Source organism: Phaseolus vulgaris, chromosome 1, assembly GCF_000499845.2.
Source record: "Phaseolus vulgaris cultivar G19833 chromosome 1, P. vulgaris v2.0, whole genome shotgun sequence".
In the NCBI taxonomy this organism is placed as follows: Eukaryota; Viridiplantae; Streptophyta; class Magnoliopsida; order Fabales; family Fabaceae; genus Phaseolus; species Phaseolus vulgaris.
Window position 1 is genome coordinate 4,218,088 of NC_023759.2, and position 26,836 is coordinate 4,244,923.

At 31.9% G+C, this 26,836-nt stretch overlaps 3 protein-coding genes across 10 annotated transcripts; 1 reads left to right on the plus strand and 2 right to left on the minus strand.

Annotated features, from left to right (window-relative positions):
• The first annotated feature begins 4,098 nt into the window (after positions 1 to 4,098).
• On the plus strand, positions 4,099 to 7,596 carry LOC137816701 (chorismate mutase 2). 2 transcript variants are annotated; one of them, XM_068619962.1, is made up of 6 exons: positions 4,099 to 4,474; positions 4,817 to 5,027; positions 5,860 to 5,946; positions 6,040 to 6,183; positions 6,709 to 6,801; positions 7,207 to 7,596. In XM_068619962.1, the coding sequence occupies exons 1-6, from the start codon at positions 4,185 to 4,187 to the stop codon at positions 7,447 to 7,449; spliced, it is 1,068 nt and encodes a 355-aa protein (XP_068476063.1). In that variant the 5' UTR covers positions 4,099 to 4,184; the 3' UTR covers positions 7,450 to 7,596. The 2 variants fall into 2 exon arrangements, with proteins under 2 accessions (XP_068476063.1, XP_068476064.1); XM_068619963.1 differs by having other exon boundaries at positions 4,291 to 4,474; positions 4,701 to 5,027.
• Positions 7,597 to 9,234: 1,638 nt separating this feature from the next.
• LOC137816702 (small ribosomal subunit protein mS47) lies at positions 9,235 to 20,487 on the minus strand. 7 transcript variants are annotated; one of them, XM_068619968.1, is made up of 15 exons: positions 20,138 to 20,487; positions 19,961 to 20,041; positions 19,810 to 19,878; positions 19,604 to 19,667; positions 18,406 to 18,485; positions 17,242 to 17,325; positions 17,061 to 17,145; positions 16,070 to 16,155; positions 15,864 to 15,985; positions 15,603 to 15,663; positions 12,894 to 12,992; positions 12,709 to 12,810; positions 12,594 to 12,635; positions 12,365 to 12,514; positions 9,235 to 9,583 (listed from the first exon to the last, which is right to left on the minus strand). In XM_068619968.1, the coding sequence occupies exons 1-14, from the start codon at positions 20,261 to 20,263 to the stop codon at positions 12,404 to 12,406; spliced, it is 1,212 nt and encodes a 403-aa protein (XP_068476069.1). In that variant the 5' UTR covers positions 20,264 to 20,487; the 3' UTR covers positions 9,235 to 9,583; positions 12,365 to 12,403. The 7 variants fall into 7 exon arrangements, with proteins under 7 accessions (XP_068476069.1, XP_068476070.1, XP_068476066.1 ...); XM_068619969.1 differs by having other exon boundaries at positions 9,235 to 9,541; positions 20,138 to 20,443; XM_068619965.1 differs by having other exon boundaries at positions 9,235 to 9,541; positions 16,070 to 16,197; positions 20,138 to 20,403.
• Positions 20,488 to 21,319: 832 nt separating this feature from the next.
• On the minus strand, positions 21,320 to 26,574 carry LOC137816703 (phototropic-responsive NPH3 family protein NPY1). The gene is made up of 4 exons (XM_068619971.1): positions 25,547 to 26,574; positions 24,345 to 24,414; positions 22,445 to 23,626; positions 21,320 to 22,142 (listed from the first exon to the last, which is right to left on the minus strand). The coding sequence occupies exons 1-4, from the start codon at positions 25,606 to 25,608 to the stop codon at positions 21,603 to 21,605; spliced, it is 1,854 nt and encodes a 617-aa protein (XP_068476072.1). The 5' UTR covers positions 25,609 to 26,574; the 3' UTR covers positions 21,320 to 21,602.
• Between the last annotated feature and the right edge of the window lie 262 nt (positions 26,575 to 26,836).

The following is a 26,836-nucleotide window of genomic DNA, read 5'->3' on the forward strand; positions in this document are numbered from 1 at the left end:
AAAGAAAAGAAAACGTGCAGGAAACAAATTCAATTATTAGCAAAAAAAATCATTTTCTTTTTATGCAAATGAACAAGGAAAAGCAACAATTAACAAAAACTAAAAAATAAATCAGTTGAATTCACTTATATTATGATTAGTTGATCATTTTATCCAATCACAATCTTTTCCCTCTGAATTAAAAACTAATTTATTACTACTATGATGAATTTTCACAAGCAGTTAATCAAACACAAATATTATACTTTAGTAGACATAATTTTGTGGACGTGTAAACCCATCATGCATTCATCAATCCACATGATAACAAGCAAAAGCTTTGATTTGATAAATTATGCAAAGTATATTCCATATTTTGATTACACGTTTCCTTCAACTTGAAGGAATTTATGTGATAATCACTTTCTTAAAACGAAATTCTCACATAATGTTCATTTTAATTTAGTTTTTTTAATTGTATTGTGTTATAATATTTTTAAAATCGTTCTAATACATTATTTTTAAAACCGTTCTAAAAGGCTGATAAAATATTTAACCGGTTAAACAATTATTCCTTTCACTTTGATTGAACTTTGCTTCATTCCTTCACTCCTAGTTATTTATCTTCATTCTCGATTGGGAGGACACATACTAAAGGTGTTTAGACGCTCAAGTAAGTGTTCAATATTCGATACAATAAATGCATTATATTTGTCGTCTTGATTGTTGCACCTACTTATACGACTGTGATTAAGAGTGTATTACCTAATTTTTCGTATGACTTAGTCTTGTTAACCATCTTTTTACTTTAAACATGTTGATCGGTATCAGGTACCGAGACATTCTAGAACCATCCAGTCTCGACCGGTAAAAAACTATTTTTTAGTTTTTATTTTAAAATTTTATAAAACTCATCATATTTTTTTTATATTTAATTGTTATTAAAAATATATTTTTTAAAATAGAAATTATTTTCTATTTTTACAATTCAGAATCTTATTTAAAGATGATGCAATGTCTAACCATGCAAATCAATTAGTGTGGGAAGAGAATATTATTGGCCACATTTCTAGGTCAACTTTTGACTTTCTAATTGTATAAAGTAGAAAGTGCCATAACTGCCAACAACTTCACTTGATTAACGGAATTTATATTATAAAGTTTTAAAAATAGAAAATTTAGATGTAATTACTTTCATCATCTTCCATAGATTGATTATAAAAATTGCTTCAAGTTAAGTAATAGCATATTAAATAAAATTTATCATCACAATGACCTATAAAATTATTTATGCAAAAAAACAAACAAAAATCTTTGTTTCTAAAGTGAAACTCTAATTATTATAACTAGAATAAAGATAAAAACACATCTAAAGAAGCAATTGTGTATGAATTTTATACCATAATAAATTATACACTACAAGAAAAATATGAAATAGAAATTAATTTTAACCATCAATATTTTAACTACCAATTATTTAGTTTATAAATTTGGTAACAAAAACTTTGATTGCTAATTAATACCAATTTAGAAACCATTTAACAATAATAAAAACTAATTTATAAATAAATTTTTTTTAATTTCTAAAATGATTTCTAATTTAATTACTGTAGTAACTAATATTTTTTGTCACTAAAAATTAATTTTTATTTCATGATTTTCGTGTAGTGATAAAATTTAAGTACGAGTGATAAATGTCAACGATTGTCTACAATAAATATTTTAAATAACTTTTTTATGGATAAGAAGCGTTGAATTTATCGTTTGAAAAAATTACTTAAAACAAATTTTAATAACTTGTCTTTTTTATAAAATAAATTATCTCTTTTATTCAATTATTTATTTCTGTTTTATTAACTTTATCGAATAAGATCAGATAAAATGATTTTAATTTGCTATTCAAGAAGTTTTCAGGGTGTTTGAAATTTTATGTCATCTTAATAACTAATAATTAATTATTTTAATAACTACTTTTCTGAAAATTGTTACTTATATCTTCTGTTAAACAAGTTTTTTGAAATATCATTAAGAAAATGGAGAAGGGAAAGTAGCAGTTAATGGAGAATCAGATTTAGTGTTAATTTGTGCTTGAAATTTGGTGAAATTAATTCTAAATTAAGATGTTTGGTCAAATTTATCTCAGCCACGAATTTTATATTGATATTGAAAATTGATTTTTCATGTTATTGAAGCTGTGCCATAAAACTATATCAGTTCAAAGGTTTCAAAACCACTACACCATAATATAATAAAAATAAAATGTCTAAAAAACTGAAAACTAAATAAACCAAAAATTTAACAAATAAAAAATAAAATACAATTATTAGATTAAATTAAATTTCCATTTTGATTTAAAAAATTAATTCAGTTCAAAACAAACTTATCCATCCATATTTGTAATATTTTTTATAAATTTGTCATGTTCACATCTTTATTTATTATATATTTATATCTTCACTCTTCCATCGTCATCTTCCTTCCTGATTTTAAAAATTAATTAAATAAATTCTTACAATAAACTAAAAAACATAACAAAACAAACATGATATTATCAATAATTTAATATTAAAATTATACATATATTTTTTAATACAAAATAACTGATGAATTTTGTGAATTTTGATCAATCAAATAGTTGAGAAATAATAAAAAAGATTTTGTAAAAAAAAATTATTAAAATAAAGAGTAAAAAGAAAAGTATATAATTTTTTTTATGTATTCAATTTAAAAAATCAAATATCATCCATAATCTTCCTCATATCAATCAAAATTTAAAAGAAAATTCTCATGTCCATAATCTTACTTTTTATTCAGATAAATGAGACAGTACAATTAACATTTATTTTCGTCAATCAAATAAAAAGATAAAATTATAATTTTTTTTTTCAAGAATATTAGAATTGACATTTACTTATTGGAAAATATGAATAGTGAATTATTTCACATCTAACAATTTTGACAAACACGCTTAAAATTTGAAAATATTTCCGGCTTACATTGTTAAAACTAATTTTTCCGCCAATACATTATATTTTTTTAGTTCTTTTGACCTTTTTTACTTTCAAATTAAGATTAATTTATGTACTAATTTAATCTTTGGTCTTTACATTTTTTTATTTGGAAACCAATTCCATAAAAAAATAAAGAAGAAGGAAGATTTTCATTTTCTTATCTTTCAAATTTTTCATTTTCTAATTTTTTATTTTAGATGTTATAATATTTTATACAATAATACACAAAAATAGTAAGTGTTCCTGTTAGGGATATGAAACTTAGATAACTATTGAGAAGTTTCGTCTTCGTCCTTCCTATCGGTCGGTTGACCTATACCTCAACTTACTCCTTCAGTCTTTCTCTACTTCTTTGGGTTTCGGTTGCTTGATCACTCGACCTCCTGGGGATGCAGAATGGGAGTACCTAAAGAAGACACTCTGATGCAAGTCAACAAGGGATGTTCGACACTCGAATGTCATAGTACAGTAATTAATAATGTACATACTTTTTTGGAATGTGTGCTATTTATATTATTTGAATGGTCTTACCTTATTTGGCAGGATTAATGAGGTGGGTCGTACTTAGATGTGTATTACCTAATGCTTAATTATGATTTAACTTTACTGACCTTGATTGAACGTTAATGAAACAAAGGTATCGGTCGACCTTCATGAACGTGTATCATTAGGTCAGCCAAGTTGTGGAAGCCTAGTACAATAAATATTGAAGCTATTAATTGACATTTATCTTCTTATTCTTAAAAATGCTTATGATCTTTTAAAATTATTTTTATTATTTAATATTGTAATATGTTGTTACACAATTTTTTAAATTTCATTTTTTCAAAAGATAACTAGTAAACTTGGAAATCATAATGGAAAAAGAGTTGAAACAATTTTAATTATATTTCTCTTTTCTTTTTTCACCAAATACTTATACTTTGTCATTTTATTATGTGTTACTTTATATACTTTTAACTTGTTTAAAAGTCGCATGATAATCACTTTTTTTTAATTAACAATGTCAAAAATTATCCATTGGAGATGCATTTTCAAAGTTTTTACCAAAAGTCAACACTTTAAAATGGATTCAATTTTAACTACCTATGGAATTGATAGGGTTCTAGAACAAGAGTTTCATCTATTAAAAAATCCAACACTTTTAAGTGGGTCCCACATAAATACATGAATTCTTAAGAGTTAAGAAGGGACATGGGTGTGGGACCCACATGTTTGTTGGGGTGTGGCAAGTTCCAACTTGGAAGGAAATGGCAACAAGACCAACCCTTTAAACCTACACCAATCTACGCAATGCAACACCAACACATCACGTTCTTCTTTTTTTTATTCCCTTCACTGCTATTTATTAATCCCTTATACCCTTTATCTTCCTCTCTCTCATTTTTGTGTTATAGATTGCATAAACCTCAAAAGGAGTCTCTAATTACAATTCAATTCCAATCCCCACAACCCCACTTCATTTCCTGCACCTTAATTTCAAGGTACGTTCTTTTTCCACCATTTGACTTTTTCTACAATGCACAATCTGTCTTTTTGGTTTGGGATGTCAAACATGTATATGGATATTGTGATATATGTAAAATGAAATTTTGAATCGTATGATTAAATGGGTTGCGCTGAATTTGACTTTTAAGTTATTATATTACCCGTGTTGGTATCTCCTTGTACTATATAATGTCAGCACAATCATCATTTGTTTCATATCAGAATCAGAATCAGAATCATAATCTTGGTGTTTCAATTTCAACTTCTTGGGTTGATGATATGATGCATCGGTTTCCATTGGTGATTCTTGTGTTGACAATATGTGCCGTGAGATGCAGAATGGCCAAAGCAGAAGAAAAAGTGTACACTCTGGCTTCGGTGAGGGAGAATTTGATTAGGCAAGAGGATACCATCATTTATGCTCTCATTGAGAGAGCCAAGTTTCCTTTCAATTCTCACACCTATGATGAGAAGTATGCTCAAATCCCTGGCTTTTCTGGCTCATTGTTTGAATTTGTTGTTAAAAATACAGAGGACATTCAAGCTAAGGTACTATTCGTTACTATTACCTTATTCTTAGCTTGTTTGTTTATGTTGTCTTGTTTTGTGCTGGGTTGTCAGATTATGTCGTTATAATGGTATTGTGACAGTGATAGTGCATCTGAATGGATGGCATGTGCTTTTCTTTCAATGAATTTGGCATATTCTTTTTTCTTGAGATTGTAGGTGTGTGCAAATGGATGTTAAAATAATATCATTGAAATATGCTTGTGATAATCAACTTGTTTGAAAACTTTTCAGAAATAAGGATTTGGAAGCTATACCTATTAGCTTCTCAATAAACATAAAAAAAATCACACCTGAGATGTGGAACCATATAACCAAGAATAGGAATCTAGCATCAAGACCAGAGAGTTAAAGACCCGTGTTGAATACTACTTAGAACACCAAATTTCTCAGACAAAACATTCCTAGTAGCATGCTAACCCAGGCAGTTAATTTGATTATCAGTTTTGGGATCTTAATTTTAATTTTATGTACTTCTTTTTATTGTTGAAAGAAAAATGTGGATGAAAGGATAAGTTGATTTTGTAAGTCATTGCAAAATCCAGTCTCTTCTTACTCTTATCTTAGGTGAAAAAAAAAGGAGGGGCATCTCTCATAATGTGATGCCCTTGTACTTTTCTTTTAACAAGATGGAACTTCTGTAGAACTTTTTCAAGATGAGAGGTATCTGTAGAATTTTCTGCTTCTGATATGAGTTATGACCATCATAATACTGAATCTCTGCTAGTCATCAGCATGTGTTGTTCTTATTTTCCGTATTCTGTTTTATGCATTTGAAAGAATGTTAGGTCTAAAATAATAGGGTGAATTACAGGCTGGAAGATACACAAACCCTGAAGAAAACCCCTTCTTCCCTGAAAATTTACCACCATCAAGTGTGCCATCTTACCCCTTCTCACAGGTAATTCAGTCATGTGATACCATTTTCCAATTTCCACAATTCATGAAATTTAGATGATAAAGGGTCACTCTGTTAACTTAATTCCATCTTTAGTTTTTGCATCCTGGAGCTGCTTCAATTAACATAAACAAGTCCATCTTGAAAATGTATTTCAAAGATTTACTTCCATCTCTTGCTACTCCGGGTGATGATGGCAACTATGCGGAAACTGCTGCTGCTGATCTTTCATTAATGCAGGTAATATATGCTCTGATGTTCTTTAGGAGCATGTTTATGAATGAGTTTATGTAGAACTATCTTTGCAGTTTAACTTTTGTGGAAAGCAATCTCAACTCAACTATTGTTTCGTGTTTGTACTTTAAGCCATGTTTAGATAAACTGATCACTAAATACTAATAGGATAATAAAATGAATCAAACTTTTTCCATTCCATAACTTAAAATCAAATCTGATAACATTTTTGTTATCGGTGACATAAGCTACAAAAAGTAGATTCTGTGACTTTTCCTGCTTTGGACGTGTAAACAGGGAGATACATGCATTAGAAACACAGATGCAATCACACAATTATACACCAAACCAAGTAGTTTTTAGAAAGGTTAAATGAAAGTTTTCTGCAAAGTTATTTTACACAAGTTGATTTCAATTTACATGTGCTCGTTAAGAAGTTTATCCAAACGTAGCCTTTTTGTCTAACTTGATAATTTGCTAGCTCCTAAGTTAGTAATGATTCTGACAGTTCATTCTATAAAATATTTGCAGGCTATCTCAAGAAGGATTCATTATGGAAAGTTTGTAGCTGAGGTGAAATTCAGGGATGCTCCTCAAGACTATGAGCCTTTAATTCGAGCCAAGGTGTGTGGATTGCTTTGTGTTGTGTTGGCTTGGCTTATTTAGTTCCATGATTTCCATCATTCATATATAGTTTGAGTTTTGGCCTACTCAATTCCACATAACTGAAATATAATACAAGGGTTATTTCCATTTACACACTTTAATTTGGTTATACTGCAGTCAATGTAAGATCTTGAACACACCCTTATACCGAGTTCTAGTACTAAATATCTTGAATGTAAAGTTTGTAAGATTGAACATCCAAGAATGAACTGATGATAACTTGAAAACAAGTGACCTGATTAGCTTATTAACAATAGTTAGAAGATGGTGTAATCTCCAATACCTTGTTATATTTCATATAATTTTCTTTGTTTTCATTCTACCTTCGATTTTGTTTGAAATGTACAGCCTATATTTTTGCAGGATAGCGAAGGTTTGATGAAATTGTTGACATTTCCTAGCGTTGAAGAGACAGTGACGAAGAGGGTTGAAAAGAAGGCCACAGTGTTTGGTCAGGAAGTAAGTCTTGACAGTGAAAATGATGGCATTGTAAAGACTAAATTAACTCCAACATTGGCTTCTGCTTTGTACAAAAATGGGGTGATACCTCTTACCAAGGACGTTCAGGTTGAGTACCTCAAGCGCCGTCTGAATGAAGGCATTTGAATCCAGTTAGAATTTGTAAGAACCAAAGATTAATATGATAGGTTCAGTTGATTAAGCTCTTAGTTAAGTCATCCTTCATTGCCAATTTCATGTTACTCTTGATTCAGAAAGAAATGTTATTTCAGTTTCGACATTTTCCATCATGAAGTTATTAGAAATCATGAATTTTGATGGATTCCTTTTATGTTTAAAGATGAAGATAAATTTGGCTATATGATGACCAGACTTTTTGAAGAAGTAAACTAAGCTTAGACTTTCATGAAAGTCTATTTTATTTGGTTAAAAACTCAGGTCTTAGGTTATTTAAATAATCTTTTAAACCTAACCGATCAACCTATTTAAGTGAATACATTTTTATTGTATTGTTATTTAAACTTATTATAATATTATAAAATTATTAAACATTTATTTATTGTTTGATTTGTTGACTTCAAAAAATATATTTTCAAACTAGAATATCAACCCATTTCTTGGTGTGGTTTATCATGGCTATGAGAATACTCCAATGCAGACTAATTCACACTTTAATAATCTTGAAATTGAGACAATGTGTACACGATAGCATGTTTTTTTTATAATTGACAGTATTCTTCTAAACTTGCAAGAATTATTTTAAAAAAAGTAAATGAATTAAATCACGTAAATGGTTTTTTAAGTGGATTAAATCAGATTCTAAAAAATATAAAAGGTCAGAGTGAATTTTGTTTTTGAAATTCATCTATATCATGCCCAACCAAAATAGTCATTTGTTGAAATTCAATAAAAAAAATATTTAAATTTTCAATTTTATTTTTGGTATGACAAATTTAGTAAAAGATTGCAGAAAACTATATTCCATTATAAAAATAACTATTAAAATCATATATAATTTTTTTGTACTAAAGGTTTAATATATTTATTTTATTTATTCAAAACTAAAATAAAACCAAATTAATTATTTATAAATATAATTTTTAAGATGTTAATGAAATATTAATTTTTCCCTCTTTATAATAATGTATGGAGAGGATTAATTTTAGGAAGACAAGATATCCATAAGGAGAGTCAAAGACAACTTTATGATTATAACTATGCGCAAAGGGAGCGCCAAGAACCACATGCGCCGTTTACAGTTTAAAAAAAAAAAGTATGATCGTGAGAGGAGATGGAAAAGGTGTAGTAAAAATATATCAGGTACACTGCAGTCCAACAACTAATTATTCTTTAAATATCTACTATTTTACCTCCTTATAGAATTTTTTTGCTGTCTTACTACAGTACTAAGAACCATTAAACATTTGCTGTAACTCGCTTCATCGCCTTTTAAATAATGAATCCTAATTGATGATTTAATGTGATGGAGATCTGTTTTAGTGTTGAGTTGGGATAGTGTACCAAAAACAAGTTTGTTGAGAGAAAAAATTGATCGAGATCACCATAGTGCCTTTTTGTCCTTTTTTTCCCGGGGCATTCTATTAAGGGCAAGAGCTCAGAGTGGGTAGTTTTCTAAAAATAGATATTTAAGGTTTTCTACAACTAGACATATATTAGAAAAAGCATCTGGTCCCAATGTGAATAATCAGTTTAAATGAAAAAATTATTCAACTTTTGGTACTGAAAATCTATGCTAAATTTGACTGTAAAATTTTAGAATAAATTAAAAAGGGTTCATAATAAATTATCTTCTATAAACTTGATAAGAAATCTTCCAAATTACACTCTAATTAAACAAGTAGTTAGAGGTGTTTACTCAAACGCATTCCAGAGAGTAGACATTGTCTTCCTAGGCATTGGTCATGGCTTCGCTTCAAACTTACAAGGAAATATTTTGTTAGTTTCATTGCATGACCGGGCCCCTGATTGAGGGTTTTCAGTATACGAACAGCTAGGATTTCAATATAACTTAAATGAAAGTAAACAACGAAAGAAACATATATGATCCGTTCACTTGTATTGTGAACCAACGTTAAAGTACACTACACATCCAAGGACAATGATAATTTCTAACATTGGAAGTTCATCCGATAACCCAACAGATAGTCAGACAAGAACCTTTGATGGCGAAAGTTTGGTCGAAGCAGGCGAATGCGACAGTCCATGGTGCATCTGCCAACTGCATCAACGCCTCTTTATCCGGAATTGTTTATAAACAAATCTACAGTAGATATATAAATCACTGCATGACTTGCGAAAAGACGTAAAAATGCATATAATTTTATAAAAATGTTTACACACCACCTAGTAACCGATTATCAGCATAAAGCGTGCATTTATAAATTTTCTGTCCTCCTAGTAACCACTTGTATTTAGGGATAGATAACAAGTTGAAACTTCCAAGGGAGACTATTACGAGTCCCCCCACTTTAAGTAGCATGCACATCAAGCTTACTTGATGTGTACTTCAGCCCTTATGCTTTGTTTGGTCAAGAGTGAAAAATGGAGAATTGACTTGAATGCTATGGTTGTTTCTGTACATTTACTGTAGTCGAATAAAGATTTGTGGAAGGATTTGTGTTTGTTTCTATAGATTGGCAGAGATTTGTTAGAAGAAAAAATGCATTGATTGCTTGAAATGTGTTCTTTACATATAAGTAAAGAAACTTCACAAAACAAAGGAGAAAAACACGTAACATCTATTTTTTCTACTTTGTCCATAGTTCATTTTTTAATTTTTAAAACATAACCAAATTTTAAAAATAAAAAGATAAATAAATTTACATAATTTTCAATTCTAAAAAATAAATTTATGAATGTAAAAATATAAATATTTTATTATATGTATTTATAATAAAAAATATTTTTTACAATTAAATATTTTAATTAACTCAAATCTATACAAAAAAATCTTATATTTTATTATTTAAATATTTTTAAAAATAAGAATAAAATTCTAAACTTATATTTTACATATTTTAAAAATCTTCTTACGACCATCATATCACTCAAAAACTATAATAATCTTTTTTCACAAATTCATTCTAACATACCTTAAGCCAAACAACTTCATTTTTTATACTTTCTTCTTAAATCACTTCAAATTCACTCACTCAAATTTTTCCCAATCCAAACACAACCATAATGGGTTGAAAAGATAGTAAATAAAAAAGACAGTGAATTTGAATGGACATTTTATTAATTGATGTGATTGATATACTTTTAAGGTAATGACAAAATTGTCTTGAGGCGAGTTTTTAAAATATGAAAATTTTTATGTGAAAAAAAAATTCTTAAAAATATTATTTCTTATTTTCCAATAATTTTAAAAATGATTTAACTAATAAATAGATTTTTTTTTAAAAAACAAAATATCAAATATAGGGGTAAATTAGTAATAAATCAAATAAACCCTACAAATATACTCCTTTCTTTTCATCTCCCACTTCATTCTCTCTTTCAAAACTTTCCCTATAAATCATCATATATCCTTATAAATCACTAAAACCAAATACACAATTATGATAAATGATCTCAAAATCCTCACAAATAGTAAATGACTCTTACCAAACAAAGCATAAGTTCTCCTGTCCAGTGGACTAGACTTTTGTCTTTTGGATTAGATTTTCCTCTTTACTTAACAATTAGTACTTTCATTAAAATTGAACTACGGAAAGCAAAGATGACAGAAATAGGACTTAATAACCTATAAAATAAACCAGGCTAGATTAAAAAATAATAACATAAATTGAATCAGATTAATTTCTACCTGAACCGTTTTACCTGTGGCCCAAACTAAAACCGCGCCTACTTATGGACACACCTGTTTTTAAAAATTATTATTATAATTTAAAAAATTAAAAATAAAAGTGTTTTATTAAAAATGTACATGGGTTAAAATGTATACTACATCTAAAAATCAAAATTAATTTTCCTTGTGACTCAAATTTTGAAAAATAGGTATTTTTTTTTTACATTTTAAAATTTTAAAATTTTAAAATCATATTTTATTTTTTAAATCAAGTCAAAATTGGCCAAAACCAATTATTTTATAGGCAGGACCGACCTAGCTCAATTTTTCCCTTGGCTCATTGGAACAAACAGAACCGACCACACTCATTTCCCCACAAATTCTTCCTGCACCCAATACTTTGAAAAATACCAAAATTACCTTTTTCAGTTAGATTTTCATAAAATTTGTTTCCTAAATTGTTCAGAATATATAAATTTTGCATTTTGGCCCTGACCCATGGGGCTTTTGGTGACATTTTGCCCTTATGAGCTTTTTCTTATGTGGGCTTTTTGGCCCTATGGGTTTTTCGACACAACCCATGTGGATTTGAGCCAAGCTCTGTGGGCTGGGCCAAATTTACAAGTCTATTTGACACTCTTTCAACAACTGTTTCTTCCTGCACCTCCATATGTTCTTCACTCACCTACATAAATTTTCATATTTCCAAAAATGTCCCTTTATAATCTTTCGAATTACATAATCTAGAAGTCATTTTTTACATTCGTAATTAGCTTCCGAATTACATAATCCAAAAGTTTTTTCTAGCTTCCGAATTATGTAATTCGGAAACTTTTTTTCAAATAAGTGTCTGGATTACATAATCCAGAAGCTACTATCAAATCCAGACTTCCGAATTATATATTCCGGAATACCATTTTGGATTATGTAATCCGAAATATGGAGGTGGCATAAGAAGAATAAAAAAATATTTTCATGTTTTGTATTGGGTGTCAGAAGAACATTTTGAGGTACAGGAAGAAACAGTCCTTTCAACTAATGGACTAGACTTTTAGATTAGCTTATGCTTAAGTGCAAGCAATGAGAAAATTAGAAGGCGTACATTTTTAATGGAAGAGCGGTAGAAATTCAACCACCCCTCCCCACCAAATATATAAATGTGGGTTCTACATTTTTTATACCAATACAACAAACATATGTTAAATAGTTCTAATGAAGTTTAAGCACAAAATTAGAATTTATTTGCCTTACTCTTGCTAGTGAGGAGCATTGCTTGGAAGTATGGTAGTTTCACATGTAAGGTTCTCGCAAAGCCGTCGGTAGCATTAGTTCAGACTCTAACGGAGAGAAATAGTAGTCAACCATGTCCTCTGATATTTCTTTTAAACTAGGTGGATCCCACTGCAATTTTGGGAATGAAATGCTTCAGATAACTTCCCACCATAGGTATTTAACAGACGCATAGATAAAATAGATATACCTTTGGTGCGAAATCTTTATCAACCATTCTTGCTCGAACACCCTGCATGAATGAGTAAAGTAAAATAAAAAAGAAAATTAAATTGTTTACGGAAAAGATACAGAGAAATCATTACCTCGAAGAAATCGGAGGAGACATTCTTAGAAATTCCATGTAGGGAAATACGGTACTCACGTACAAGACATTTATCGAGAGTTTCAAATCTACCTTCACGTATCTAGATTAAGTAGAGAAGGAGGTAAATGCAAAAGACAAAGACCTTTAAAGGGAAATTAACATGCAAGGGAAATGTAAACTCACAGATCGTAAAATAACTTTTAAACTCAATGGGGAGGCTTCTCTTATTCTCCTTAGAGCAGTCGAACACCAATTGTCACAAGACTCGACAGCCTCTTTCTCCTGACGGAATAACATTTCATTTTGAAAAGGTAAAGCAAAGTATCAAAAAGCAGTGTAATTAAGCACCAGATGAAGAAAAACATCAAAAAATTCATCACCTCTTTCTTCTAACGAAATCAGAAATGTTCAGTTAACTGCCTACTTTTCTGCCTATATTGCTTTAATTTATTTTTTTTTGGGTTAGGGAGCCCCCATTACTTTATGAAAAAGTTTCAATAAGGTTCCTTCTTCTGAAATCACTATTTTCAGTATTTTGATGACAGGGAGCTGGTAAAAGATAAAAACAGATACCATGGAGTGTGGATCAAGATACCATCAATATTGAAATTTCGTTATGTAAGAACCCAAAATGCTTATGTATTGCCTGTATCTTTTATGTTGGCTTGGTGTTCCCATTACCTTCTTCAACTGAAGACTGGAACATAGAAAGGAACCAAATTCTTGTTATTTTGACTTGGCTACAGACAAGTTATGACACTCAGATGGGCTTCCCAAAGAAGCCACAACTTCTAAGGGTTGCAGATACGGGAAGGGCTTTGATTTGAGGTGTTGATTCTGTGAAATTGGACAAGTGTTGAAGGGTGAGCATGATTAAAGATTTTGTCAGTTTGCGCATTCCAAATTCTAACTATTTCTCAGGAAAGTTAAAAGTGTGCAGCTTAAAGTTGGTGAAGTCAACAAGTGGACTTGTAAATAAATTCAGTTTGATGTTATTCTACATGCTACATATAAGGTTGAAAACCGTCATTTTACTTCAAGATTTTATTTTGACTTACTAATTTATTTATTTCCTTATCTTTCTCTTCATAACTAAAGAAGGAAACCCATCAACCTCCCCTTCCTGATTTATGTTGAGCATTGTAATAGTCTTGCAGCTCTTCTGCAAAACTCATTCTTGTCCTCATGTCATGATGGAATGACAAAACTAGAATTTTGCAAATGGTTAAATGTTATGAATGAAGTGATACCTGCATGAGGTAGAGAAGAACAAGAGTATATTTGTGTAATTGCAACAGTGAAAGTGCAAATCATTTTAGCAAGAATTCAAGTTTTCTTAAGATCAAAACATGTTGATGTGCAATATCACTGGGTGCATGACAGTTTGGATCTAAGCAAAGCAACAGCAACTTGAAAAAATCCATACTAATGAAAATAGTACAGATATGATGACCAAGTCCTTATCAAATGACAAGTATGAATTTCGTAGAAGAGCAACAGGCCTACTAGAGCCCTTAACCCTCCACCTAAATTAGGAGGGGGAGAGGGATGAGTTTCCCTCAGTAGTGGTGAAAAGAAATATAAGGAAATAAAATAATAAGTAAAAACAAGACATTTTACAAGAAAACAACAAAGAGTATTTAGCCAATGTTTTTGTTCATTGGCTACAAATAGAAAAGCTAGTCTATTCAAATATAGCTACAAATAAGGAAGACTGACTTTAAAAGCTAATGTTTTTGTTCATTTTGGTATAACTTCATAGAAACCAAAACAGGAGAATTTTGAGAGAAAGAGAACCTCATTTCAAGAGAGATAATCCTTTTGAGTGAGAAAACAAAAGAGTATTTAGCCACCATATTGGTGAGATTAGTATTATTGTATTCACACAATAATTTTAGTGGAAGATATTTTTATTATCTCACTGTGATTACACAGTGTGTGGGAAAAGATAAGTCTAGGGATAATAAATTAGTTTTTGGCCTTGTTGTATTAGGTATTTTCATTTGTTATCTTTTCCAGCACCTAAGTCCTAGAGCGAGTAGCATGGGATGCTTAGTGCTTATAATAGAGTATCAATTTGAGTATTCCCCGTGAGTTGGGTTCTCCCCCTCCCCCCTTAAAGCAAGCTCTTATGATTGGATTTTCCAAGTGTTTCGATGTTTATCAATTGGTATCAGAGCTAGTATTTGTTTTCACGGAAAAATGAGAAAGTTGAATGAAGTGTAAGAGAGTGAGTCATTGAGATGTAAGTTCTCAGCGGCAGTGTTATGACAGGGGTTTGACTATTGCGGAGTGTGTAAATCCTAAATTTAGTATGAGATGCTGAGTAGAATGTTAAGTGTTTGGTTCTCTCACCTTAACAGCTAACTTTTAAGTGGGTCGGTTCCCCAAGTGATCGGGTGCATTTCAGTCTTATTTTATATGCTCACATTTTATACTTTATTGTCTTATATGCTCAATTATGATATAAATAATTATTACTGGGTGCTTTTGAGTCTCATTTTATATGTTTCACTTCTAATACTTTATTGTCTCCTACTATATGCTGAATTATGATATAAAGAATAATTATTATACTAATAATTGGTCACATTTTTTATGGTTATTAATCATAATCATAAACTTTTACGTGTTAGATTTAATCAGTGCAATGCTTACAAGTTCGCTGATACAAAAATGCTTGCTTCAGTAAATTTTGCCAGGAAACAGAAAACCAAAAAACAGACACTTGAGGATGAAAAAAATTAGAAAAAAGGCTAAGAGATTAATTTTTCCCTCAGCTCATTCGTGTATAAATAAATATATATACATGGATCAAAAGATATTAATTATTTTTTAATTTAACTCTCTGGACTCACGAAAGATAATATAGAGATTTAATACAATTCTTACCAAAGCTTCAATAATTTCTTCCACAGTGTCGTGACTGAAACATCTGTCAATAGTATCAATCCTGTGCCAAGAAAGAAACACTCAGAAGCTGAAAATTAGTTCAAATTACAATCTTAGAATTCTATATTCAGTAGTCGCTGTGTAGTTCTTAGATTCATTTCTGTTTTCTACATATTCATGACACCCTTTCTCCAAAAAAAAATATATACATAGAAATCAAAGACCCAAAAAGGAAATATGGACAAGCTTGTTCAACACTACCTGTGAAGGACACTGCTCTTATCTGGATAAACAATATCACCATACTGTGCAAGGGATGCCTCCACAACAGAAGGTTCATCTGTGATTAGTTTACCGAGGCGTTCTTCAAGCATAGCAAGCCTCTGTCAGGAGAAGACAAATACAGTAAGCAAAACAAGAGTAGGCCAAAAGATAAAACAAAGGCACAAAAACAGAGAAAAGCATACAGCATTTAGTGAATAATGAGTAGCAAGGCCGCAGGCCATCATTTCAACACCATTAAGCTTATCTCCGGTAAGGGCCAAGTATTCCCCTGTATAAATAAATAAATTTCTCGGAATCATTTTCTGGTTTACTGCAAAGACTATAAGTAAAAGTTTAAAACAATAGTTAAATCAAGAATATCCCAATGATCTTGAAAGAAAATGATTGTATAAATATTCAGTATGAAATATTTTCTTGTAAAGTCAATACGAGATATGCAGGGGGTTAGAGTAAGGGAATCTTAACTCCATGTCTAGAGAAGATAAGATTTTTCATACATAAAATATTTGCAACCACAAAAATCAATTAGCTTTGAGAAGAAAATATAATATTAGAAATAATAAAAGAAATAAAGAATATGAAAACAAGAATAATTTGGTCATAATAACATCTGTTTAAACATTCTATGGGAAATTTGAACAGATACTATGTATGTGCCATATCAAATACTCTTCCGTATGAAAAATAATTGGTGTATCTAGTCCGATAAAATAAGAAAAATATATTTATCCCGAAATTTGAACTCTCAAACTATATTTTATTGGAAATATAAAAATTCAAAAAAAAAATCAACTTATGTCACTGATTCTGTATCTTGTCCATACTAATCAGGGAAGTTTACAGCAATAAATCTATCACTTTGTCCAATTTCTGGACCAGTTCTAAACCTAAGGATATATAATGCAGAAACCATTCAAAAGTTTAATAACTGAATTGATCTAAAAGGAATTGGGTTCTTTTAGAGAAAATGAAAATTATCTTCCAGTAAATATTTTCTACAAATATTTCTCCTCAACTTTGTGTAGTTTAACTTAATCAGGAGGACTAGTTCATGATTTCTGTTCCAATGTCTTTTAAATGATACATTAATATAATTATATCTTTTGGTAAAATGAATATAAAAAGTGTTACACAGGAGTCCAGCTCAAAAATAGCATGCAAAATGTATATTACCCAAGTAGCCAGGTAGGCGAGACAAAATATAAGAAGCTCCAGCATCTGGGTGGAAACCTATTTGAGCCTCCGGGTGAGAAAAAAACTGAAATGATTAAGCAGAAAAAGGTTTAGCTGCCTGCATTTATTGCACTCAGAAAACAATTTATTGAGTGAATGAACTTATGAAGAAATCACATACAGTTTTATCCGTTACCACACGGAACATCCCTGGTAGAGAAATTCCAGATCCACATCCCATTGTTATTCCATCCAAAATGGCAACCTGCATAAATGCCCACAAGATCATCATTAAGGTATTGAAGAAGCTTTGGAAGTTAAGAAACACATGCAAAATTCATCATATAGAGAAGACAACTATTGTAACCCATTACTGTGATAATATTCATAACGTTACAGTAGATGACAATATTCACATTCATAATGAATATATGAGGAAACTAACTACTCTAATCATCTTGCTAGTTGCTTTAAATTCTACACAAATAGGTGTGTTTAATGCTTCATCTTATTTCAATTTACAGGAGTTGTTTTAACCATGAAGAAATTTAAAGTAGACTCTTACTAAATCTTCTCTTTTTCATAGCCTCTTTTTTCCAGTAATAGATTGCATTTGTACCATTACTATAGAAATTCACTCATGCCTATGTACGTATCATAAAATTATTTGTGCTAAACTTATTAAAGGTTAAGCTTACTTTAAATTTATTTGAAAAAAGGTTAAATATATTCGTTAGTCTCCACATCTACACTAATGGGAAATTTTCAATAGGTCTTGTAATTGGGATAAGATAAGGAAGGCTGATTCAGTAAGCTTCACATATGAATCGAGGGACAGAGAGGGGAATGGCAAGGCAAAAATTGTTGATTGACTGATGTGAGAGAGCTGAGAACAGAAAATGCCAGACCGTGGTTTCATCACTTTGACGGGCAGGAAACATGTAAAGGGAGAATGTAAGATATTATATTATATCTAAAAGTGGGCCCTAGTTATGCAAGAGACCAGAAGATTAATGTCATTTGGCTTTAAAATTGCTATGGAGGCAGACTCGCCAACTCAGCTCTGAGTGAGTTTGAGCATTCCCACCAGGTTTATCCAAGTTCACCAAGAAACAACTTCACAACTTCTTCAGCTCAATTAGCAGCAGACAACTTGTAAACTCGTAATTTGGACAAGTTTACATGTTAACACTGTAGCTTAACAACCATGCATAGCATTATCAATATTGGTCCACTGGAGAGTGAAGAACATAAGCAAAAAGAATTATGATAGGTATATATCAATTCCTCAACCCAGAGTACTCAATATCTCAACTAAAACACTATGCAATAATTCAAAACTTACATGTGGTTTAAGATAAGTCCCCTGAAGATATACAAATGAATATAATGTTTTGAAAAACTGTTCAGCTTCGTCAGCATTTCCTGCTCATTATAAAATTAAAAATGTCATCATTGACAAATGTCAAAGGCACTCTGATGAATAAGCAACTGAAAATTATAAGTGACCAAAACTAATTACAGATCATGATACTGACATGACTGCCTTAATCTGCAACCCATCTGATCATAATTCATTACTATAAGAGTATCTTCAGAAATATTTTTTTACCAAAATTAGGGACCAATAAACCAAAGCACGTGAACCTCTCACCACCACCTTGCAGTAGGACTCAGTCTGAATGTGATTCAGGAGTCCTATGTCGAAATAATAGTTTTGTTTTTCAGTAAACAAATTTTATTAAAATGAAAACAAAAAATTAAAACAGAAACGAGGACAAGATAAACTTCAGGCAGTAAAAATGAAAATGAAAAGACTTGAGGTACAGAGGCCATTAGCATAGAAGAGTGATGTAGTCCCTCTGCGTCATCTAACTAAACACACACACAGGTAGAAGATGTTGATATTAAAGAAAAACAACATCATTTAGATGAAGACAAAAAGTAACAAACAGCCCTTCACATTCCACACAAGGAATTGATACATACATATAAAAACATATATTACGCCTCCACTCCTTAAAATAACCAAATCAACTTACTACGTCATATTTTTTTTATCCAAAACAACAAGCACGCACTAACCCTATATTCAAAACAGATTTTCGAAAGCTACTTAATAACTTTTTTTTTATATAGAGCTTGGAAGATGACAAGTATAACTTAAAATGGTGATGTGCTTGTCAGTAGAACTATAGTCTCTAAAACATAAGAAAAGTTACAAACCGTAATCGGATAAATTACTCAGTGAAAATTATTGACATGACTTGATATATCCAGTTGAAAGATTGAATAAAATAGAGAAAACAGTTTATGCAGTGGCAGTGCAACATTATCATGTCAGCCAATAAATAACAAATTATTATGCTTGATACGTTTGCTGACTTTTGTAATCACTACCTCAAAATTCATATCTACCATCATTTCTGATTGATTAGCAGAGTACAAATTTTCATATTGAGTGTGCGTAGAAATTAAACTAAAGAAACTAAAAAGACAATATACTTGCTACGTAATAAATAAAATATTAATATACCACTCACCTTCATTGAGTGTGTGATACAGCCTAAGAACATCTGAACCAGAACAGAAAGCTCTGCCACTACCCTTCAAAGCATACAATATAGCAACTCAAACTCAACAGAATGACCAATATCCATAAACATAGTAAAAAGAAAATTATGAATTACAATATCATTATGTCGTTTAGTTCAATGGCAACTTATTGGCGTGAAAACAACAGTGATACCTTCATCAAAACAAAGCCAATATCAGAGTTCTCTTCCCACGAATCGTACAGCCTCTTCAATCGAGCCACCTGCGAAATGAAAACGACTCGGCGTTTACCTCAGAGGAACATACTCAAAACACGAAAAGAGAAAGGAAAAACGACGCCGTACCATTGAAGAATTCAGCGAATTCAGAGAAGAAGGCCTGTTGAGAATAGCTGCTCGCGATTTCACTCTTCCTTCGACTAGAATCTGGAATCCAACAACGACGTCGTGAATTGAAAAATTAAAACGCAAAAAAAAACGAAACGAAGAGAAAGCGCACACAAGAAATGTGAGTCATGTGACCTGCTCCTGGGAATCACCATCGTCGTGCACTGCGTAATTTGGTTGAGCAGAGAAAGCTCGATGCTGAGAATAGAGAGTGCGAAGTGAGGTCCTAGTTTGCGGTAGCAGAGCTTTGAGTCTCTGCATCTTCGATTCACTTTCTGGTTCCTAGTTTTTGCGTGCAGACAAGGTGTTTGATATTTGAACTGTGTAGTGTTATTCGTATATCAAGCTCGAGTCCTGAAGTTGAAGAACGCTTTTCCCTCCGCAACCCACTTAGAACTGAGTGGGTTTTAGAGGCCCATATACGTAACCTGAATTGTACTTAGGGTTTGTTTGGGGACAAATTTTTCCTACATATCAATTTCAATAACAAAAATACTCCTACGAAATAGTGAAAATAACCTTAGATAAATGTGTGAATAAAAAATTCTTTCAATTTTTTTTTTCAGAATATATTTTTAGATTTAAATTTTTGGAACACGTTTCTTAATTTCGAAAATTCTTTTTTAGAATGTATTTTTAATTTTGTGTTCATATTTTTTTTAATGTATTTTCTGTATTTCGAATTTTTTAATTTTTAAATTGTATTTTTGAATTCTGGATTTTTAAATCTAAAATAAAAAATAGTTTTAGAAAATTTGAAAAATGATAGGGTGTTGAAATTGATATGGTGCTGGAAAAATTTGCCTTGTTTGGGTTACTATCGCTTTCTTTTTCTGGCCCAAAAATAAATAGTGACACTCTATTTTATTTAAAAAGTATAATAATGAATAAGAAATAGCATAACAATCATATTGAAGAAGCATAGTAATAAGGAACCTATATTAATATTTTTTGGGTGTATGCTACATGCCATTAAAAATGTATAATATTTATATAATTGTATAAAGAAACACTAATTTCTTTAACGACTTTTGATATCATTTCTAATGATATAATTTTTACTTTTTTATAATTAAAAATAATTGTTATTTAATAAGATGTATAATAATCCAAAAGTAATTATTTAACCCTTAAAAACAATCATATAATTCTTCAATTAAAAATAATCATACAAGTCATTAAATTATTTTATATTTTTAAATTTATTATATTTTAATGTAATAAAAATGCAAACAAGAAAATTTGGATTTTTAATTATGAAGAAAATCATTTAACTTTTCTGCTAGAAGAAGTGTTGAGAAGTTTCTCAAAAAAAAATTAAAATAGTGAAGATAAGGATTGTGATTCCATGAGAAACAAAAAGGCCCTAAACTAGTGAGAGATTTATGAAGAATTTAAGACGATACACTAGCCAGAATAATGATACAGAGACTTAAGACACAACTATAACGTCATTACATTTTTTTGCAACTCTAGTAGTGAGACCTTTTCCTGATTTGTGCATGCATATGAATAATACGAGACATTTTAACATCCTAACACTTTACACTTCACAGCAATTTCACTCTCCTTCACCTGTTTTTTTAAATTATCAACTTTCCTAAGAGATAGAATGCCTCCTGTGTCTCAATGATGAACCAGATGATTTGGTGTCTCCAGGGACAACAGAAGTTGGACTATTAGAACTCCCTGAAGTCTCTGAACTCCTATTTTCTCCTTGCCCTTTTCCAACAATCCACAACTTATCAAAGATTCTCCTTGATCTAGATGGCAGCAACTGCATGCCACTTCTGCTGTTTTTGCTACTCTTCTTGTTCAGTTTCCCATTCTTGTGAAACTCCTCGTCTCTGATCTTCAAGTGACACATCTGGGTGTTGAGGGAATGGCAGCTCTCTCCCCCAGTTTTCACACACTCCTCATTGCCATTCACAAGAGTGCTTGAGGAGTCGCGTGGACTGTTACCGTGTGTCCGGCCATTCGAGGCGGCTCTGATCTGCTCGAAATAGAGAACCTGCACAACCACTCTAAGGGGAAGGCGTTCATTCTGTGCAGCATGCATGGATGCATCCACTGTCAATTTCTTGACATCCATTAGTCCACATATCTTCTTCCTTTCAGCTTTTGTCAAACCTGGGTGCTCCTGAAGATAAAAAAAACTCTATATGAATATTTCAATGTCATTAATCAGCTTAGCTAAAACTTACCAATCACAAGATTGACATTTCCTAGAGTCCTTACCAAATATGCACATAGTTAACCATCACTAACTAGAGTAACAGTAGAAAAATGATAGAGTTTAGATATGTAACTTGCTAACCATTAGCATAACTTATCAAGTAATTCATACAATCTTCTCCAAGGATGCAAAAATAGACTCAGTCATGTCATGCCAATTTTTTATATCATAGGATAATTGTATGCTTCACGTTTACAAAATCCTACCTTCAAGTAGATGTCTATAGCTCTGTACAGACCATCATGATTTGGTCTAGCAAAGTCTGGAATTGACTGTGACAAATTAACAAAATTAGAGAGGCTGAGATTTGGATCATGTGCAATCTCTCCCAGATAGCCATCTACCAACTTGCCAACGTTCAATAAAGACCTCTGGCCTAAAATAGACTCATACTCGTTTGCTTTATCTTTCTTCTCTTCGATCTCCATATCACGGCTTCCCCTTACGTTAGTCATGTATAGGTTCAAAAGATTTTGCACCAGATCAAAATCAAATTTGGTGATCTGAGGAAGCCTTGCTGGAAACAGTAAATCTTTGACAGAAGCTTCATGCAATTTTAGGCCAATGTTCTTCATCAATTGTCCCCTTGAAGACTCATCAGCTTCTACTAATATGGCCACTTTCAATAGCTTCAGCAAGAAACTACATGAACAACCCATGCCATTATCACATGGCAACAAACAGACAATTGTTTCTACAAGAGATTTGTTCCTCCGGGCATGCGCATCGGAAACCAATGCATCAACAGAATCAGGCAACCATCTTACAGCATACATTTTTAGTGCCTCACCAATCACAACTCCATCCATTCTTCCCTTCGATTTGACTGTAATCATAACCCGTTTATACAGCTCAATGTCCAGCTCACATATATCTTCAACCCACCAATCCTTGGGAACAGGCTCAATTTTGTCTTGTGGTGCTGTCTTGTCCTCAACAATTTTATCAAGTTCTGATAATTTCCGGTTATAAGTATAAGACCAAGTGATGTTTGCTGGGTCCACAGAAGTTTTAGATGCTATGGAATCTATGCATCTCCCAACTATCTTTAGGTCCTCAGACCATGGCAGAAGAGATTTAGTAGTTTGGAGAACAATTATAGAATCCTTCCAACTACGAAATATACTGGAGGTAAGAAACACCTCAATTTTAAAAACTAAGTTCCCTTTCTCAATATCCTCAGTCATTTCAAGGTACTCAGCTCCACAACGAGCAGCCACAACATTGTAAGCATTAAGAGTAACAGTCATTCCATAGCAGAACTTTGCACATATTTCGAAGGCCTTGGAACCACCAGGAAAATCATCCAATTGAACTTCATCAGAATACTCTTCATTAGCCCTTGCCAGCAACTTTTGTAAACGATTACTCTTGGACAATAGAGGGAACTGAAATTCAAGAGAAAACATCATTAATAAACAAAAGCAAGAAGCTAAAAGTAGTTCACCTCAACACAAACCAGAAATTATAAAAGGAAATGAAAACTGTGCATTAACTAAAATACAAACTGGTGTAGTGGAGTGGCCTTATAGTCAAATTCGGACTTTATATAATCATTCCATTCAGTCCAATAGAAAAGCAGTGACAATAAGCTATTAAATGGTAAGTAAGAGATGAAGGTGTTGAATAACAAAATATGTCCAAAATAACTGCTAACTCACTAGTTATACAATGGACAACTAAAAATATTTGCTAACATTACTAGTAGACATGCTGATTAATCAAATTAAACCATAATTGCACTTACCTCCCCTAATGGTTAGACTCATTACACTTGAACACTTATTGTTTGAAAAATCACTTACCTCCTCACTGGATGCACAGTTCTCTCATTCTGACATCCTTTTTGTTTAGAGAGTTACACATACCTACCCACTCTTACGTAGGGACCATACACAAAGTCCCCTTTAAAAACAAAATAAAGGGATGTATGTGTAATTTTCCAAACTATACAGGGTGTGAGTGCTATTATCACAAATAACAGGGGTGGTCATTGTAAATATCTCTTATTAAAATAATTAAATCAGGTTTTCTTTTTTTTTCTTTTCATAAAGATCTTCTTATCTAAGAGGGCTATAAAACAAAAATACTGAAAATAATACATACCTTGTGCAGGTGAAACTTCACTTCACCAACAGTTATGATAATATCTGTAGCCAATTCAGATGATATATACCTGCAAAAATTGGAAATGAATTACTTAGCTTATAAAAAAAAGGGCAACTTATTCAGGTCGTGAAAAACATGACAAGGAGGGCATCACTGAACCCTCACCCCAAACTATAACTAAACCGCATCCAATGGTGCATGCAAGATCATGTCACATCATTATCACAAATTATGGCAGAAGAAAAGTATTCAGTGGAACACTTGCAGCCACGAGTATTAAACAAAGATGAATGTTGTTCAGCATAATGTGACAAAAAAGTAGTTATGTTTTACATCTTGATAGCAATCAAACAGGTCCAAAGAAAGGTATATCACATCATCCCCTAGAGAATATCTTCCGCATTATAATGCCAGAAATTTCTGATCTTGAGGGATTGGGAAGCATTCAATTTCATTTGTCAAACATCCAAGGACAATTGTATTTACACAGCAGAAAAATCAACACATTAAAGTCCCCAGCAAAATAACTACCTGGAGACACATCAATATTAATATCACCTGTCCAAACGTGTTTCTCACTTTTCAGTGAAATACATACATATACCACATGCATGACAGATGACACTTCGTTGTCGCATACGGTTTCACAACAGGCTGAAAATCCACACAGAATCCATCCACAAGTAAAATTCTCAAACCTTATCTTGCATTCGCAAGGTGGTAAGAAAAGTATAAGTACAACACTGAAATCACATGCATAATAACAAAAATATTAATTAAATAGGTTCTGCATTATCCAATGATTTAACATGCTGGGAACTCCATACAACTTTACCAATATTTGGACCACAAACTAATAAAAAATTTCACAACTCGAATTCAGGACCACCCCCGATTCAATAACTTTTACTCTCTTCTTTATCATACCAACATACAGCGTGTTAACATTACTTCAGGACGGTTATGCAGAAAAAAATAATATTCTTTTTTTTTAAGGAAAGCCATTCAGTAATGAAACTCCAACTAGAAGTACACCTCTAACGTTTCTTCAATGACCAACAAGATCATGTTAGTTCATATTCCTGACGCAAAAAAACAAAAAAAAAACATAACAAAGAACACAAAAACATAGAAAAACACGAAACATAAAAACCTTAAAATCAGACACCGGGAAAAAGAAGCTAAAAAGAAGAACCAACCTGATAGATTTTCCGTCAGCTTGAAGAACATCAGGCTTGGAACCCAACTTCATAAACTTCATTTTTTTAGCCTTTCTAATTACTCTCCTTCAAACCCACCACAAGAGAAAACTATATGGTATATTATAAAACAAAAAAAAACAACTTTTTTTTTTCAGTTTCAGACAAAACGACAAGGCAGACCACCGTTTGGTTCGTTTCCTGCCATGCCAACAAACCCAGGAAGAAGCGCGCGTGCGTGCGTGAGAAGGAGCGTGTGAAGGGGAGTACTAGTAAGTAAGAAGAGGGACAGGAGCAGGCGATGGTGAGTGAAGCTTGTTGAGGAACCAGAAGTAAACTAAAGTGAAGTGAAGTAGTTGTTGGGGAAGGGAAGGTTGTGGAAGCGTGTTGGCGAATGGAATGAATTGAATGCGGTAATTGGTTATTTAATTTTGGTGAGAAGAGTGTGCACGGAGAAAAATGGCGTCAGAGATGGGGGGGTTGTAGTGAAAGAAATAAATGGTCGCCGCCTTTGGTTTAAATGAAAGCGATTCTGTGAAGATCTTGGTTGGGGCGCGAATCTCGAGAGAAGAAGAAGGAGGAGGAGGAGGAGGTGAATGAAGAAGGGTTTGTTTGGTTTTTTGGTGTTTAGAAGGAACGTGAAAGAAAGAAAGAAGAGCGTTTTGCAGAGTGTGGGAGGGAGGGAAAGTTAGAGAGAGAAGGTTGTGTTTGGTTGGTTTGGGTTTGAGGGTAATGTGATATAGTGTTGTTATGTAGGGAGTAGGGGACTATGGTGACAGGGTGGCTCAGAGGTACTTTATGAGGCTTTATGTTTATGTTTTATGTTTTATGTTATATGTTTTATGTCTATGCCCAGAAAGCACGCCATCTTTTTCCTTTTACCCTTTTCTCCTTCTCTTTTCTTCTATTCTCTTGTTCTAAAAAACATGAAGAGTTTGTTCAAAAATGATTTATTGAGAGAGAAAAGGTGCAGCATAGGAAGGAGGAATGGATTTGTTTTGATGTGTTGATGATTAAGAGTTTTCTCCTCTACCAACGAAAAAGCATGCCTTATGTACTTTCCCTTTCGTCATTCATTGAGATGCCACAAAATTCACAATACATTAGATGCCACTGCCACACATCGTCACGGTTTCGTTGTTAAAAGGAGTGTAATAATCCACTCTTCTCATGCATTGCCAATTGGTGCTTCCTCTGTTTCATCTTTCGGATCTTCTCACACCTTTTTTCTTTATTTCTAAATCATAAAATACCAAACTTTAACACTTCATATTTTAGTTATCATATACT

What these genes read in the sequence shown, in the direction of transcription:
- LOC137816701 (XM_068619962.1), top strand. Translation starts at nt 4,185, where the DNA reads ATGGGTGTGGGACCCACATGTTTGTTGGGGTGTGGCAAGTTCCAACTT. An exon ending in CTGATCTTTCATTAATGCAG is followed by an intron (nt 6,184 to 6,708) that starts GTAATATATGCT and finishes AAATATTTGCAG; the next exon opens with GCTATCTCAAGAAGGATTCA. An exon ending in AGCCTTTAATTCGAGCCAAG is followed by an intron (nt 6,802 to 7,206) that starts GTGTGTGGATTG and finishes ATATTTTTGCAG; the next exon opens with GATAGCGAAGGTTTGATGAA.
- LOC137816702 (XM_068619965.1), bottom strand. Translation starts at nt 20,263, where the DNA reads ATGCAGAGACTCAAAGCTCTGCTACCGCAAACTAGGACCTCACTTCGC. An exon ending in GTATCACACACTCAATGAAG is followed by an intron (nt 18,486 to 19,603) that starts GTGAGTGGTATA and finishes TATAATGAGCAG; the next exon opens with GAAATGCTGACGAAGCTGAA. An exon ending in TAAAAGTTATTTTACGATCT is followed by an intron (nt 12,811 to 12,893) that starts GTGAGTTTACAT and finishes TACTTAATCTAG; the next exon opens with ATACGTGAAGGTAGATTTGA.
- LOC137816703 (XM_068619971.1), bottom strand. Translation starts at nt 25,608, where the DNA reads ATGAAGTTTATGAAGTTGGGTTCCAAGCCTGATGTTCTTCAAGCTGAC. An exon ending in GCTGACGGAAAATCTATCAG is followed by an intron (nt 24,415 to 25,546) that starts GTTGGTTCTTCT and finishes CAATTTTTGCAG; the next exon opens with GTATATATCATCTGAATTGG. An exon ending in CTATAGACATCTACTTGAAG is followed by an intron (nt 22,143 to 22,444) that starts GTAGGATTTTGT and finishes TTTTATCTTCAG; the next exon opens with GAGCACCCAGGTTTGACAAA.